This window comes from Manduca sexta, chromosome 1 (genome assembly GCF_014839805.1).
Source record: "Manduca sexta isolate Smith_Timp_Sample1 chromosome 1, JHU_Msex_v1.0, whole genome shotgun sequence".
NCBI classification, from domain to species: Eukaryota; Metazoa; Arthropoda; class Insecta; order Lepidoptera; family Sphingidae; genus Manduca; species Manduca sexta.
This window is the reverse complement of record NC_051115.1, coordinates 4,225,624-4,242,623: the sequence shown is the minus strand read 5'-3', so window position 1 is coordinate 4,242,623 and position 17,000 is coordinate 4,225,624. Positions and strand designations below refer to the sequence as shown.

General features: G+C 39.1%; 2 protein-coding genes across 2 annotated transcripts; one reads left to right on the top strand and one right to left on the bottom strand.

Moving 5' to 3' along the window:
* Window positions 1–34: 34 nt before the first annotated feature.
* LOC115452703 lies at window positions 35–8,843 on the top strand. Its single transcript, XM_030181295.2, has 6 exons — window positions 35–315; window positions 1,731–1,901; window positions 4,063–4,179; window positions 5,449–5,579; window positions 6,757–7,381; window positions 8,216–8,843. Exons 1-6 carry the CDS (start codon window positions 148–150, stop codon window positions 8,342–8,344), a joined length of 1,341 nt encoding a protein of 446 aa, XP_030037155.2. The 5' UTR covers window positions 35–147; the 3' UTR covers window positions 8,345–8,843.
* A 77-nt stretch (window positions 8,844–8,920) lies between these two features.
* LOC119190911 lies at window positions 8,921–15,729 on the bottom strand. Its single transcript, XM_037444231.1, has 2 exons — window positions 15,089–15,729; window positions 8,921–14,663 (listed from the first exon to the last, which is right to left on the bottom strand). Exon 2 carries the CDS (start codon window positions 14,406–14,408, stop codon window positions 9,213–9,215), a length of 5,196 nt encoding a protein of 1,731 aa, XP_037300128.1. The 5' UTR covers window positions 14,409–14,663; window positions 15,089–15,729; the 3' UTR covers window positions 8,921–9,212.
* Between the last annotated feature and the right edge of the window lie 1,271 nt (window positions 15,730–17,000).

Genomic DNA, 17,000 nt, shown 5'->3' with positions numbered 1-17,000 from the left:
AGAATTGGTAACATTGTTATCAAGTGTCCAGTGTTTGACACTTGAAGTTTGACACATCGCTACCAAAATATTTTGTCAAATATCAACACAAATACGAAACACGAATTTTGTTCAAGTTATTGAGTCACATCAATTATAATTTTTAAAATGCCTCCCGACTCAACATTGTTGAAAATATACGATAAAATCACCATCGGGAAGTGTTCCTACTGCTTCCTTTGCTTCAGAACCGAGTCGGAAAGTAAACTAAAGGTCCCTCAGCCTTTTTTGAAGTCGACGACTTCACTCAGTACGCTGGGAAATATTACTAATACGGTATGAAACATTCGCTCAATTCATTACATTTCTAATAAGACCCTTGTTTACAGCCCCATTGCACGAGCTTCCTCCTTTAAAAGGGTTTAGGCCTTACTCCACTTTGGTTTTCTATTCAGTAAAAAAGGCACAGATATCTTTGCATACATCCATATTACGGTTCTAATTTCTATAAATTGTTCGAAACACTATTTGGATTTTTTTTTACAAATTTTAAACCCTCTTTACTTCGACCTTGAAAATGTATAACCATTTTCTTTCTAAATAACAAAATTATCCTAACTATACAGATCTGGTCCTGCATTCCCTAATAATTTATATTAAAATTATTTAGATACTATATTATGTAAGTTGTAAAAGCGTTTTAGTTTTACTCTTTACTTAATATCATAAAAATAATTGCATTAAAATTGACTGTACTAATGATTTTTAGAGAATTTCAAAGGTACTAAGTGTACAACAAAATTCTGCACTAGGCCAGTGTGGTGACTAGCCTAAACCCTCTAAGTAAAGGACACCCGTGCCCAGCAGTGGGACAGTATATAATACAGAGCTGGTATTATTGTGTATATGTATTACATAATTTATGTTTTGTCACATCATTTTTAGTATGAGTATTTCTTTAAACAAATATCTTTTTAGCAATATGAAACAAATATTTCGTGAAAGACTTGAATAATGTTATCTTGTAATTATTATCACTGGCTTGTGTTGTTCAAATTCATTTCCTATTATACAGTACAACATATTTTGTTAATCTATTTTAATTATAAAGTTGATGAACCCCTGAACTCCATATTACCTAGGTCAGATCATAGATTAGTAGAATTATATGTAATGACACTATAAAAAAATAAATGTACTGACTCTCTGATCGGTTATGTCTTGTTTCGACTAGACATATTTTATTTCATCTATTTAAAGTAATATTTATCAACCTACATAACATTAATATTTTAAAGATGGCAATGCTGCTCTACTGATGGTAAGCCATGTCTGTCCAACCATCGCACCACCCAGAACATTATAACGTCTCACATCTCAGTAGTGCAGTGGAGTGCCACACCGTTGTAATTCAACATTCTGTAGTTACTACTATTTATAGGTGGTTGTATCATATCTTACTGGAGGTTATTTTACTAGTGGTAGGTCTCTCATATGTGAGAGGCTGCCTGGGTAGGTATTACCACAATGTATTTCTGCCGCCAAGCAGCAGTGTAGTCACTGTTGTGTTCCGATTTGAAGGTCATTGTAACTACTGGATATAACAAGATGTAACATCTCAGGATGGCGAAGTGGATGGTGTTTCTACTGTTTATGGGCGTTCGTATCGCTTACCATCAGGCGAGCTGCATGCTTTGCCATTCAACAGCAAAAGAAAAAGAAAGATAACCAAGTGTTTTTAATTTTTCCAGCCACCACGCATATGCTATATGTGTGAGAGACTCGCGATAGCAGCGGCCAAGTTCCGTAAGGCTGTATTCTTCGCCAAGTCAATAGACATGCTGTTCAAAGGCATGATGCAGTCAAGCAAGTACCAGAGCGAGGTCCGCAGGCTGCTGAAGAGGGATGAACCTGTCGATCCTGTGAGTAATTTTTTTATAACACAAAAAGTATAAAGTAAAACTGTACATCTTGTCTCATATCAGTCAAATTAGTATAATTAGGTAATTATTGTTTGTCATTTTAGTTAAATTGTTAAATATTGGTAACATTTATCTGCCAGAACAACATAATAAGGTTATGATTTAGCTCTGTAATAAATAGAAAAAGAAGGATATATTTGAGTGGATGGAAAAGCCGGTAGGGGTCGACCGCACCGAAGCTTCGAATGTCAGATTACATTCTTAGTAAAGGATAGGTCAAAAGTACCCTGAACCCGTGGGAATGCAAGATTGTTGAAGGTGGAGGAAGCGAGAGAAGTATGCCAGAATCGTGCAAGTTGCAATCCAAGTCCGCCTACTTCTATGGGATATGGGCATGATACTATGTATGTATGTAATATACAGACAAAAGGTAAAAAAACTAAAATGCCAGGCTTTGGGTGGAGTAAAAAGAAGTGCTCTGGTTTTATTAGAATTCCAGTTTAGGCAAAATGATATTAGATTATTCTGATACTTATTAGCTTGTAGCCATTGTGGCTTATAGTAATAGACAGAGGCGGCCATAGGGGGAGGCGAACTGGGCAAGACCCCGGAGCCTTGGAGGACCATTTTTACAATCTCACCGACGAAACTATTAAAACCGGGGTACGCAATGGCTTGGCTGTGCCTGTGGTATTGTTTTAGTCCATGCGGCGGAAGCTGCTTACCATCAGTCGGACTAGTTTGTAACAGGCGATAAAATTTTTTTTTTCTGTTCAGCCTAGGGCCTCGCGTCGTTTAAGGCTGACTGATTATAGACTCGCTCTTATACATTATACGTAACACGGATGCTCTGCTCCGCCCTTTTCGTGATACAACTGGCTTATCTAGTTGTAAACGTCCCTATCCTTGAGGTGAAATCGCCTCCTAAGCTCTTTATTTTGTCTCCCGCTCTGCTATGGAGGGAAGTGGACAATTAATATTATTATATTTCTATTTGATTAATTTCGTTGCGGGATAATGACGAATTAGTTTTCCCTGAGACTCGCCAAGCTTTATTGCTCGGTAAAGGCGTCGCTAAAGGGGGGGCAAGGCACAGCTGCTCCTCCCTAGAGGTTATTGTTAAAGCAAAATAAATTGTGACTGGGTTTTTCCATCTTAAAAATTACTCAGTCGCAGCTCCGAGTCAGGAAGTTGGCGGTGTGATACCCCCGTGCTTCGGAAAGCACGTAAAGCCGTTGGTCCTGCGCCTGATCTCTCTCCGGTCATGTCGGATTGCCGTCTCACCGAACTATGAGAGTGAAGGAACAGAGAGTGCTTGTGTATTGCGCACACACTTGTGCACTATAATATCTCCGGCGTGGCTGATCTCTGTTGAGATTGGCCGCCGTGGCCGAAATTCGGCTAGGAGGGATTCATTGTTAAAGCGGGGGAGGGGAAGTGGGGATGGAAAATGTATTTTCGACTTTACCTACAATTCATACTTAATGTTCATATCAACTTGCCCTGGACCATCGGTTGGTGACTCTCTTGCCGCTCGGTGTCATGGGTGCCACTGCTGATCCTGGCTTGCAGGAGTTGTAGTGGTGTAGGCGGGATAGTCTTCCCTTATCGTGGTAAAGGCGTGATATTTTTCATGGCATATTTATTTGCACTTTATATACAAAATTGTACATAGGCGGACTTAATGCCGTAGGCATGCTCTCCCAGCCAACCTTAGGGTGGGGCAGAGATAATCATGGTAGGTGCATTAAAGAAATCTGTTGCGGTGAGCAAATACTGCTAATATAAATAATACGATGTATACAAATATTAATGAGTTATAAATAAATTAAACGCAGACATTACTAATACATAAAATGCATACTATAAATATTTGTACAAATACAGTGAAAACCGGTTATAGCGACATCGAAGGGATCACTGAATCTGGACGCTATATCCGATAGTCGACATAAACGATACGCTTCTTATCTGCATTCATTTAAAAGGACCTTACTATTTAGTCGTTATAACCGATGTGTCGCTATAACCGGAGTCGTTATAACCGGTTTCTACTGTATTTATACGGAGGTGACACTTACAATCCATTCAGTAATAAATGTCGTAGCCGTTCTGATTTAGAGAAGGAGGGATTTATATCTTCTTTTTCATTCCCTTTCAGGTGGAATTTGATCGACATCGAATGTTGTTCGTAGACGAACTAGAGTTAACATCATACAGGAAGACGATGCAGCTGCAGCACACCGACGTAGTCGTTATAGACAGCCAGGACGTCTTCGTGAGTACACACACGCTTTGTACCGGCACGGTGGCTTAGCATGACATGGCATTGTGGCCAGTGGATATTAGGACTTAAGATCTCATGTCTCAGGATGGCGAGCGCAGTGGAATACCAAATAATGAGTAATGTTTCTACTAGAGCAAGAGCCCGTGAACCCCAGACCTTCGTTATTTTATAAAAGCTGAAAGTTTGTCAGCGCATGCTCCCAACACAGGTAACAACGATGGGCCATTATGAAGTTTGGGCTACAGTGGCTTTGGCAGGTACACGGTACTAAAGGTGTGTAAAATACCGATCTAGTTTTATCAAATAATAAAGTGAGATTTTTTGGTATTACCTTCAGAAAATTATTAAAAATCACGTTATTCATTGACAGACACTTAACATCGTGGCAATCCCTTGCCAGACACCCTTAATGTTCATGAAATTATAATTTTATTTACGTTATAGTATAAAAGCTGATTTTTATATATAGTACTTGCGTAATAAGTAAATAATGTTTCCTCGTTAGCCAGACGTTTTTGATACACACACACACCTTTTACACACCTTTAGTACCGTGTACCTGCCAAAGCCACTGTAGCCCAAACTTCATAATGGCCCATCGTTGTTACCTGTGTTGGGAGCATGCGTTGACAAACTTTCAGCTTTTATAAAAAAACGAAGGTCTGGGGTTCACGGGCTCTTAGACTATACTGTTAGTGGTCGTATCGCTTACCAGCAGGCGAACGGCAAGCTCTGATGGACTCTAGATGGCCACTCTCACACCTGCCACTGCTATCAACAAGCCATGGTCAAGGGCATGTCACCGAGCAGTGACGCTCGCCGAGTCTCTGAACACCAGCTCTCGCAACGGTTTTCATGATATAGATAGGGGTTGGAGTTGGATACATTTTCCACCTGATGGTAAGTGGAATGGGGTCAGTGTTGACGACCTCTTTCGACATATTTATGCCTGTTTGATGTAGACAAAGCGATCTCGGAACGCTTGCGAGTGACAATATGGTTTTATGCTTTGTTAACAATCGCTATCCAGACATAAATATTCCACCACCGGCAAAAAAAAACTACTGAATTAAATTTTTTCCGGACATGATGGATTCGTGAATCGATTCACATCGAAATCGTATAAACCGATTCACAAAATCCAGGTTATAATATCGATTTTCTAAAATGAATACTATAAATCGATTTTTATCCGATAAATCGATACTCCGGTTAATCGATCTTAGACCGTCGTGCCCAACATAAACTCTATGCTTATAGACAACCGACCCAAACACAACGATAACGAAGCTCGGGGACTCGTGCGAGCAAACACAACCAATACCGGACACCATAGATATAACTGAAGACACCAATAGCAGCGAAACGGACATACCTACCAATGTTACCACGTGAGTATAGTACATATCAGTGGCGAAAGGTGAAATTTTCCGAAGAGGAACACAATACATATACAGTCTTACTCAGAAACTTGTTTTAGTGTTAAGAGGTCGTTAAGAATTGCTTAAATAGCTTCAAAATGTAATATTTTAATACTAATTATTAAAATACGCAAGGAAAAGCCATTTCATCGAGGACTCAATATCATTCTGACAATCCATTTCTTTTTTATAAAGAATAAAACACCAAAAAGGTTATAACATAAAATTAAAACTTCTTATTAAAATAAATACTACACAAAAACATCACCGGTTCCTAGTTTAAACTTTATTAAGAGGCAACATCCCCCTGCTGCCCGCCGACGACCCCCTTCGTGGCCCCTATAAGTCGCCTCTTACGACAGGCAGGGGTTTACCGTGGTGGTATTCTCCAAAAGCCCCCATTCCACAGGGCGGGCGTTATATGGACCCTTCGCCACTGATAAATACAAACACTAATAATTGCCGACGAATACAAATTCTAATAAAATTTACTTGAAACGGGCTCTAAATTAAAAAAAATAATAATAGGGTATTTGACTGTGATTTTATGTTTTTTTTTTAAATGTAGCATCAATTAGTCCAAAAAAGAAATCCTTCTGTGAAAACAGCATTATAATTCGATAAGAAATGAGGCAGTAATTCAAATTTCAAATATTGCTACGTGCAGTAGCGTGAAGTGGGGATATCGCTCCATCTCTTTCTTTCGCACGCAGTGTAATGCCCACTGACGTCACGTGCAAGTATTTCGTTCCTTTTCTATCTTTCGACACCCACTCCTCCTATCCAATTTCAATAGCATATATTTTTTGGATTTTTAAGTGGATTTCAATAATTTATACTGTTTTAGAATTTATACGACGTACATATTCTATAAAAAAAATAATTCAAAATAAAATTAAACTATTTTTCGGATTTTATCCCGGTTTTAATTATTTTAGTTATCTCCCGACGTTTCGAAGATTTTGCAGCCATCACGGTCACGGGGGGGCGGGGGGGGGGGTCAGGTCAGGGTAATTTCCCCCTGTGACCATAATAATTAAAAATAAGTCAAATGCCCTATAGCCGAAGAATACTAACTCCAATAAAATTCTAAAACTTGAAACGGGTTCTCAAAGATAACCTCTACACAAAACCATTACAATTACAGTACACCAACAGACGATGTGATAATACTAGAAGACGACGCGTCGAACACCAAAACACGAACAAGATCATGCGAATTTGATCCCAAAAAAGATTACAAAAGGGCGAAGATCAAAGACAAAACCCACGAAGAGATCAAAGAGACACCCAAATTGGTGCCGATGAACAATTTGATGCCCGAAACTGAGACGATAGGATATCTACATCCAATAATAAGGCAATCAGACGGAAAACAAGTAGTGCCAACATTATCAGCTCATATCATAAACGGACAGCTACTCTTCCAGGATAAAGAAATACTCCCAAAACCATTGGTAATAGAGAATAACACAATTCTGGTGCCGACTACGAATAATTTTAACTCTATAGATGAATTAATTCCGAATAATGAAAACATAGTGGTGTTAAATGATGAGACAGCTGTAATGGAAGTCCAAGATATAGTAGACAAGATAGTGGTGGAAAGACTTGATGATATTGAAAGGCAGCGTGTGGTGAAGAGTTTGGAAGGCAAGCAGTTGAGGCAGGTGGTAGTGGATGATGAAAATAAGGTGGTTAAAGAACCGTTGATGAAGACGGATAGGATAGACTGGGAGGACAAGATACCAATGGATGTTATATCGTTTATGGTGAGTGCTATCTTACTAATATTATAAACTAGGTTTTGCTCGTAGCGTCGCCTGCGTGAAGGAATTTGTCGGGATAATAGTCCCGTTATATATATCCACGGGATAGCAAGTATAGCCTATAACCCGCCAAGGGTCATAAAATATCTCCATGCCAAATTATATAAAATTCATTTTAGTAGATTTTGAGAAAATTAATTGATTGTAATAATATCAGCCCTGTATTATATACTGTCTCACTGTTGGGCCTCCTCTACTACTGAGAGGGATTAGGCCTTAGCCCACCACGCTGTAGTGCAGGCCTTCACACACCCTCATTCCTATAGAGAACTTCTCAGGTGTGCAGGTTTCCTCACGATGTTTTCCTTCACCGTTAAAGCAAGTGATAATTCACAAAGAATACACACAGAGAAGTCAGAGGTGTGTGCCCTTGGGATTTGAACCTGCGGACATTCGTCTCGGCAGTCCGTTCCACAACCAACTAGGCTATCGCCGCTTCTTGTACATAATATACCATAATATAATATAGGCTAACCCCCTTATTCATAAACGTTTTTTATCTAAGGACGAAGTAAAGCTGTGATAACAAGCTTGTTTCTCAGTGCCCAACGGCACTGAGAAACATAGGGCCGTTGTGATTGGCTATTATTGTTGTATCTCAATATTAGCCAATCACAACGGCCCTATGTCTACGCACTGAGAAGACTGCCATGCCGACAGCACTGAGAAACAAACTTGTTATCACAGCTTTACTCGGTCGTTAGATAAAAAACGTCTATGAATAAGGGGGTAAGTTGATATCAAAGAAGAATTATATTCAAATGTTATTTGACGCAGGACGCAACAGATCCGAACCCGCCGAGTTACATCAAGCCGCTGATGCCCTCGGGGGCCATTTCCAACGTGATGTCACTCAAGGACAAACCTAAGAGTCAAATCAAAGAGGAGGTTATTGATTTGTGTTGAGGCCGTGTTGGACAGGGCCGTGGTGTTTAGGGTTCTAGGTAGGGTTGCCAACCTTACTATGATATATAGTATTGTACTATATTTTGAGTATGAGTCTTGGAGAAATATATAATATTATTAAAACTTACGCGAGACATATTAAATTAGCCGAAAACAACACGGTTTTACTCACGTTTAAAAAGTAGTCGGAATCACTGATCAGTGATCGAGAGGCCTCCGCGACGCGACGTACTCTTAGCACTCTCCCCTGAGGATGACCTACTTAATAGGTCGAAACTGGTCGGCGATTCCGACTACTTTTTAAACGTGAGTAAAACCGTGTTGTTTTCGAGAAATATATAGTATGCAAAAATACTATATTTTTAACATCTCAATCCAATAAACAAATACTTCATTTTAAAAACATATGATGCTCCTTTACATTCTCTTTTGAGTGAAGGGACAGCGTGTTTACGAATTTTTATGGAAATAAATGAGTAACAAATATATATTTGTCTAATTTTTGCTTTTTTTCGTAAGTACTATAATTTTATGAAGTGTGCTATTGTTCGCGATGAACAAAAGAAAAATTCGGTATTTAGAAAACTGGTTTATAATTCCTTTTTACAATGTGCGCGTAATGTCGGCGCATGTACAAAAATTGGAATGAATAAGTGTATGAGTGAATGGCTGTGGTGCGAGCGGTGCGTTTTTTGTGACGTCTTTATGACGTACATGCATGTGGGCAATGTAATTGGTGGAGTGTATGGCTCGATATAATTCAAAATTAAATGCGCCTTAAAGCAAAGGCGATACGGTCGACATTAGGGAATACCGGCGTCGACATCTTCCCCGCCGTTGAAGCTTGAACCTTCAACTCTATCCTTCTTCAATTTGACTCCTCTGGTGTAGTCGGTAAGACGCAAATACGGTTGATAGCTCTCCTTACTACTCCTTGAGCTGTAGATATATCTGCGACTCTAGGGATTCCGTCGGACCCTGGAAACAGTTTGGCTATGCGGCCTAAACGCCAACATAGAGGGGGCTGATTGTCCTCCTTTATTATAACAAGATCGTTAAGCTTCAAATCCTTGCATTTGATCTGCCACTTGGAGCGCTGCTGGAGCTCCACAACGTATTCTTTAGCCCAACGCTGCCAGAAGTGTTGTTTGGTCTGCTCCAAACGCTGGAAACGGTCAAGACGATTGGTATTATATTCCATGAAATTTGGTGATGGTAGAGATGTCAGCGGTCTGCCGATTAAAAAGTGAGCGGGAGTGAGAGGTTGGAGATCGTTCGGAGACGGACTGAGAGGACAAAGGGGTCGGCTATTGAGGATGGCCTCAACTTGTGCAAACAATGACGAAAGTTCTTCGAAAGTTAGGTGTGCATTTCCTAAAACGCGCTTGATATGGAATTTTGCCGATTTCACTCCGGCCTCTACTAATCCATTAAAGTGAGGAGCGTACGCGGGAGAGAATTTAAACTCGATACCTCGACGAGCTGCATAATCACAAATCGAGTCGCGGTGAGTTTGTAAAAATTTTGTTAATTCTTTGGCAGTTGCCACAAAATTACGCCCATTATCACAATAGATTACATTAGGTATACCTCTGCGAGATATGAATCTTTTTAGTGTCAATATAAATGCCTCCTTAGAGAGCTCACTGACGGCTTCAAGGTGAATGCATTTATATCGGAAGCATACAAAAATGCATAAATAACATTTTGTTATTTTGCATCCCCTACCCTTACGATCAGTGATTAGAAATGGTCCAGCAAAATCAGTGGCAACAGTAATAAAAGGAAAGTCATTTTCTACACGATCGTTTGGTAAGTTGCCCATCATATTAGATAAAGTTTGTGCCCCAAATCTGCGGCATGTAAAACAATTGCGAACAACATTCCTAGCTAATTGGCGGCCCCCGATAGGCCAGTAACGATCTCTAAGAGATGCGAGCAGCTGTTGGGGTCCAGCATGTAAGAGGCGCTCATGTTCGGCTTGAAATATTAACTTAGTCAATGGGTGAGCGGACTTTAGTAAAATAGGGTGCCTTTTATCGTAGGAGTAATGCGAGCTAGGTATACGGCCTCCTACACGAAGAAATCCTTCTGAGTCTATAAAAGGATTGAGGGATGTTAACGCTGCCTTTATTGGTAGAGTTTTCTTATTTTGTAAGCGACTTAGTTCCTCGGGAAAGGATTCCTTTTGAGCAATTTTCGTAAGAACGCTAAGAGAATGTTTGAGTTCCTTAGCTTGTAGAGCTCCCGTCATATTTTTGCCTTTATGACAATTGTGTATAAATCTTAGTACCGTTGCATAAATTCGTTGGAGTTTATATAATTTAGAAAATTTATAAAAATCCACTACCTTTGCCGAAGGCGTAATTTCTAGCCCAAAAACTGAAGTTGATTTTAGTTCAGGGAGCTCAGATAAACTATGCTTCGACGTCGAAGGCCACGAAGATTCCGATTGTGAAAGAAATGGAGGTCCACGCCACCATAAAGATGAATGCGAGGAGGATATATTTTGTGGCTCCACGCCTCGTGAGGCGAGATCTGCAGGATTTAAACTTGTGGGCACGTAACGCCAAGATGTAGATTCTGTAAGTTCATTTATTGCTGCAACACGATTGGCCACAAATGTTTTTGTTTTATTGGATGTAAAAATCCATCCTAGAACTACACGCGAGTCCGTCCAATAAATATGACGATCAATGGGACGTCGTAAAGTCCTTACTACTGCTGAGCTTAACTGTGCACCTAAAGTAGCAGCACATAGCTCTAGCCTAGGAATAGTGGTAGCCTTAATAGGCGCTACACGTGCCTTGGCACATAATAAATGTACTTGAATGGATCCCTTTGAATCAATGGACCTTAGGTATATACATACTCCATAAGCTTGTTGGGAAGCATCACAAAAACAATGCATTTCAATTAGAACATTATTGTTAATTAAAGTTAATCTAGGAATTTTAAGCTCTGATAAGTAAGTAATTTTTTGACAAAACGTTTTCCAAAGATTGTGGATGTCATTAGGCACTGGTTCATCCCAACCTAATTTTAGAACCCATAACCTTTGCAAAACAATTTTAAATTTAATAGTATATAACGATAGTAGTCCTAATGGATCGAATATTTTACTGATAGAAGAAAGAATAGATCTTTTGGTTATCAGTGTTAAATTTGATGATTGAAATGGAAAATGTAACTCGTCTGAAGTAGGACACCAGCCAATACCTAATGTACTCGAGGCATGGCTGATAGTTAAACAACCCTGCTCAATGTCATAAGAATCTGTAAAAAGACTAGGCAGATTAGACCTATATTTTCTTAAATGAAAACAACCCTTAGCTAACTCGTCAGAGACAGAGCGTTGAATGTATCGTAGCTCTTGTGGGGAATCACTACCCGTCAAAAGATCATCACAATACGTATCGTTCTGAATAATAGTTTTTATCTTAGGATCTGAACATTCTTCTCCTAATTGCCAAATACACCTAGTGGTAAGAAAACTTGCAGAAGAAAATCCATATGTTACAGTATTTAGCCGCAAAGTGCGTAAAGGTTTGTTTTCGCTATCACGCCATAGAATTAATTGAAGGTCACGATCGGTATCTCTCATGGTTACTTGGCGGAACATCTTCTCTACATCACCAGATAGGATGTACTTGTAAAGACGGAATCTTAATAGAATGTTAAATAAAGGGTCTTGTATGGTAGGGCCTACCATTTGCAGGTCATTAATCGACAGACCAGAGGTAGTGCGAGCCGAAGCGTCGAAAACAACTCGCAACTTAGTCGACTCGCTTTTTTCCTTAATAACAGGATGATGGGGTAGAAAATATGCGTTTACAGGCCTTTGTTCACACGATTCTGATAGATGGCCGAGAGCAGCATATTCATGAATAAATTCTGTATAGGCTTCTTTTAGTTTTGGTTGTTTTTTAAAGCGTGATTCTAAATTAAAAAACCTTTTCTTGGCTAACTGATATGAGTCACCTAAGCACTCACGATCATCTCGAAGCGGTAGACCTACACAAAAGCGACCGTTATCGAAACGAGTCGTAGTGGTAATAAAATGCCTTTCACAAAGGCTTTCTTCTCTTGTGTAAGATGTAGCTTGTGGGAAATTTTCTAATTGCCAAAATTTTGCCACCTGGTGTTCTAAGTCAGGCAATTCATTGTAATTTTCTTTAAGGTAAGCATGACAGGAGCGTATAGCTTTATTAGGTAATTTTGGGCCGCATTGGACAAACATAGAGCCTCCAACAAGCCATCCGAACTTAGAGCTCCGTAGTATAAGTCCCTTGTTACTAAGGGAATGTTGTTGGGAACCTATTACTTCCCAAAATAAATCAGCGCCAATCAGCATATCTATAGGGGATGATTCATGGAAATTAGGATCCGCTAAATTAAAGTTAGATAAATTTAGGCCTTTTAATTTAAGTGGTAATTTAGGTATATTATCTGATATTTTGGGCAGTGTAAGACAAAACATTGTGACGGTAAATAAGCTATCACTAGACTGTAAGCGTATCTTACATCGTTTTGTATTTAGGTTAAGTTGGGTATTGCCAATTGCATATACGTCAATACTAGACGGTTCTGTACATAGATTGAGTCGAAGCTTTAGTGACTCTGTTATGAAGGAACACTGGCTTCCACTATCAAGCAAAGCACGAACCTTAGCAGTTTCATTAGTTATGGGATTTGACACGTATACACTAGCGGTACACAGTAAGACTTGAAGTGAATTAGATAAGGTGGACATAACGATAGATGCTTGTTCCACTGATACTTCTGATTCAGGCGTAACAGAAACGTGCAGTAAAGTATTGTGGCGTTTTTTGCAAGAACGACAGTGCCCTGGGAGATTACACCTTTCAACATCATGACCGGCTCTCAAACAATTGACGCACAAACGCAGTGATGCTACAGTAAGTTGCCTGTCTTCAGGCGTCTTAGCCTTGAAAGTAGCGCATTCAAACAAGCGATGATTTCCCTTGCACACAACGCATTCATAGTTACGTTTGGAAGAAGACGATTTATTATTAGATGTAGACATGAAGGTCTTCCCTTGGATTTTATTTGAGCTAGTCGGAGCAACTTGTCTACAATTGTTGCTCTTATCTTGTTTGCCACGACTAACGGTTTCTAATACATCTGCACGGCCTTTCAAAAATGCAAAAAATTCTTCTAGAGTAGGAATTTCTGACAATGTATTTTTATGTTCCTCCCATTTATATATTGTACTATTGTCTAATTTTGCTGTGACCATATGAATAATCAAAACGTCCCACTTGTCTGTGGGTAGTCCAAGCGTACCGAGAGCCCGCAAGTTCTTAGTTACATGATCTATAATAAAACGTAGTGACTTATCGGTCTCTCGTACGGTTTCGAAGGTAAATAGAGATTTTACATGAGTATTGATTAGTTGACGCTTATTATCATAGCGTTCGCACAAGAGTTTCCAGGCTGCAATATAGTTTTTCTCAGTAACTTCTAAATTACTAATGACGCGAGCGGCTTCCCCATCCAAGTATGAATTGAGATAATGGAACTTATAAATATTTTTAATTTTATTATTGTTGTGAATTAAAGAATTAAAAGTTTCCTTGAATTCAAGCCACTTATAATACGTCCCATTAAAGTTTGATATTTTAATAACAGGTAGTTTAAATCCCATGAAACCCTGACCATCACCGCAGCAAGAGATATTTTCAATTGTATTAGAACAAGTAGATTCGTTATGATTAGGTGATGGATGACTTGCTAAAATAGTTTTGGCAAGAGAAATATAGTGATCAAAATCCTGTTCGATTGCTTCACACAAAGCTAATTCGGACTCTAAAGAGACAACCCGCAGGGACTCGAATTGTGCCTGCAACTCATCGAATTCCTTGTATAAAACCTCGGATCTAGATAACTTCATCTCAATCTTCCGTACATCTAAGTCAGACAAGCTATCTAGCCTTTGAATTTCATCTATAAAATTTTTAAACCTTGTTAAACGTCCTTTTAGATTGCTGCGTTTAACTATAAGATCCTTTAAAAGTTTTGTATCATCGTTTTTAGGCTCCATTAGATGAAGATATCTTGTCTAGTAGGTTAAGGTTAATCGATTAAGTGATTTAAATAAAGAATTAACAATACGGTACGCTCCTCACTTATCTTGATTACGGCAAGCGGTCGATGAACCGGTTGAAACCAGATGATCGGACGCCCGGCGGTCGACCGCTGGGAGCTCAGGTAGTGGCGAAGACAATAGATGACGTCACGCGATGATAGCTGGGCACGCGCCGCGCTGCGCCGCGCCACGCTGCGCAGTACCGGTACGCTTGAATTAAATTAAATTACGGAGAATAAATAGGCACTCAATAAACTATGTATAATTTCTATTGAGCAATAAAGATTCTACGCATAGGCTTTAGCTTAAAACAAAAGTGCATGTATTTTAAGGCACACTGTTGGACACAGAATATTTAAGTGGTTTATTTTAATTAGGTACTTATAGTTTAATAATTAGCCCGCAAAGCTTGTTACATGTATTCCCAACATACATTTGCTTATAGTAAGCTATACTTGGTGAGCTCAGCGATATTAAGCTATTGTGTATAGTGGAAAAATTGCGTATGGAAAGAAGACAAGTCTTTTATGCGTTTGACTATCTTAGTTAGTAGCGTTTTGCATTATATAGCAATGACCAATAAGTAAAGCGGCAAGAAGCCGTTTTAAAGTAAATTTATGTAACGGTTTACACACCCTTTTGAGAGTTTTGCTGTCACCAGTTGCACTAATTGAAATGGATTAGACTAGGAAAATAATAGGAACGGGCTCACTTTTAGGCAGACTGACAAGCGATGCTGTGATGCTGGGGAAAAAAACTTGTTCAACCGGCACGCCGCGTGACTGTTGCTTAGACTTGAGACTTCTGGTAGTTGATTGTTTGCGTTGTAACGGCTTGACAATGGACGATTTGGCTGCACAGAGTTCACTAAACACCATAGACTTGCTGCTGCTCATTGGAGTTAGGCAATTTAGGGGCGTCGATGAACACACGTGGCAGTGACCTTTAAGTGTCCTTCTTCCTTTAACTTGCGAACTCGAATGTTGTAGTAACTTGTGACTCGAGAACTTGATTTTGTGTGTCCTGTCACGGTCGCCAATTTTTGTTCGCGATGAACAAAAGAAAAATTCGGTATTTAGAAAACTGGTTTATAATTCCTTTTTACAATGTGCGCGTAATGTCGGCGCATGTACAAAAATTGGAATGAATAAGTGTATGAGTGAATGGCTGTGGTGCGAGCGGTGCGTTTTTTGTGACGTCTTTATGACGTACATGCATGTGGGCAATGTAATTGGTGGAGTGTATGGCTCGATATGATTCAAAATTAAATGCGCCTTAAAGCAAAGGCGATACGGTCGACATTAGGGAATACCGGCGTCGACAGCTATATTTTTATAGCTTATTTTGAAAACTACCATATTTCCTCGAAGACGTGTTGGCAACCCTAGGTCTGGGGGCAATAAATCCTTAAACCCAATTAAAATAAACCAATTATTGCTTAAAAAAAGTTTATTTTATTGTTTTAAATGACGAGACGAGCTTGCCGTTCGTCTGATGGTAAGCCATACGTCCGTAAACAGTAGAAACCCCATCCAACAATCCTTCAAACCGGAACACAACAGTGACTAAACACTGGTGATTAGCGGCAGAAATAAACATTGCGGTGGTACCTACCCAGACGGACTCTTACATATGAGAGACCTACCACCAGTAACCCTTGAAGATGCGTGATGGCGAGGTTTACGCATGCGTTGACGTCTTGATAGATATTTATAATGCTAGCAATAATAGGGTATTTTAGTGTCATCATCATCATCATCATCAGCCTATATCTTTGTCCGTTGCTGGACATAGGCCTCCTCCAATATGCGCCATTTTACCCTGTCTTTTAGTGTATCTGAGAAAAATACATAAATAAGATAGTTTAATCAAAAAGTAATTGGAAAATAGTAGTTTCAGTTCATAAAATTTTAAAATATTTTTTTAAATTCAGTTCCAAGGTTTCGACTTTTTTATCTGTTTTACAAATATGCGAAACGAGTGCCGCCATGATATGACGTCATCAAGGCAGTAAACTACTTGAAGTGTTAATACGCGTTCACTATTTCTAATTTATCGAAATAAACAAATTTTTCGGTCAATAAATGTGGATATCTTCTCGCAAGTTGTAACCAAGTTTTCCTTATAGTTGATATCAGTCGGCACTTGAATCTTCAATTGTTTCGGCGTTTTCACTCTAGTATTCTTAGATTTAGGAACAACACACCAATGGTAAGGATCGTCGCTCATTTTAATTGTAATAATTTCCTCTTTCTCTATGCACAGCGTTGTTACTTGATGTTTACTGTCGAGATGACGTCAGCAAAGTCGCCTCTAGCGTTTTCATTTATTTACGCGGGAACATTTAAAATGTAGAATTCAAATGTACTTTAATGGCACTTATTGATTGAATATTATTTTTTATAAAGTTTCTACTGGTATTTTATCACCTTAAGATTAATTTGAGACATTTTTATACCCTATTGCTCCGTCTAAATGAGGCTTTAATAAGTATGAGTTTACTATGTAGGATATAACACGATAGACGGTTCAACAATAAATCGATAT

Excerpts from the sequence above, each read along its gene's own strand:
- LOC115452703 (XM_030181295.2), top strand. The coding sequence starts at position 148 with ATGCCTCCCGACTCAACATTGTTGAAAATATACGATAAAATCACCATC. Across the intron at positions 316-1,730 it reads TGGGAAATATTACTAATACG|CCACCACGCATATGCTATAT; the intron begins GTATGAAACATT and ends TAATTTTTCCAG. Across the intron at positions 4,180-5,448 it reads TAGACAGCCAGGACGTCTTC|ACAACCGACCCAAACACAAC; the intron begins GTGAGTACACAC and ends CTATGCTTATAG.
- LOC119190911 (XM_037444231.1), bottom strand. The coding sequence starts at position 14,408 with ATGGAGCCTAAAAACGATGATACAAAACTTTTAAAGGATCTTATAGTT.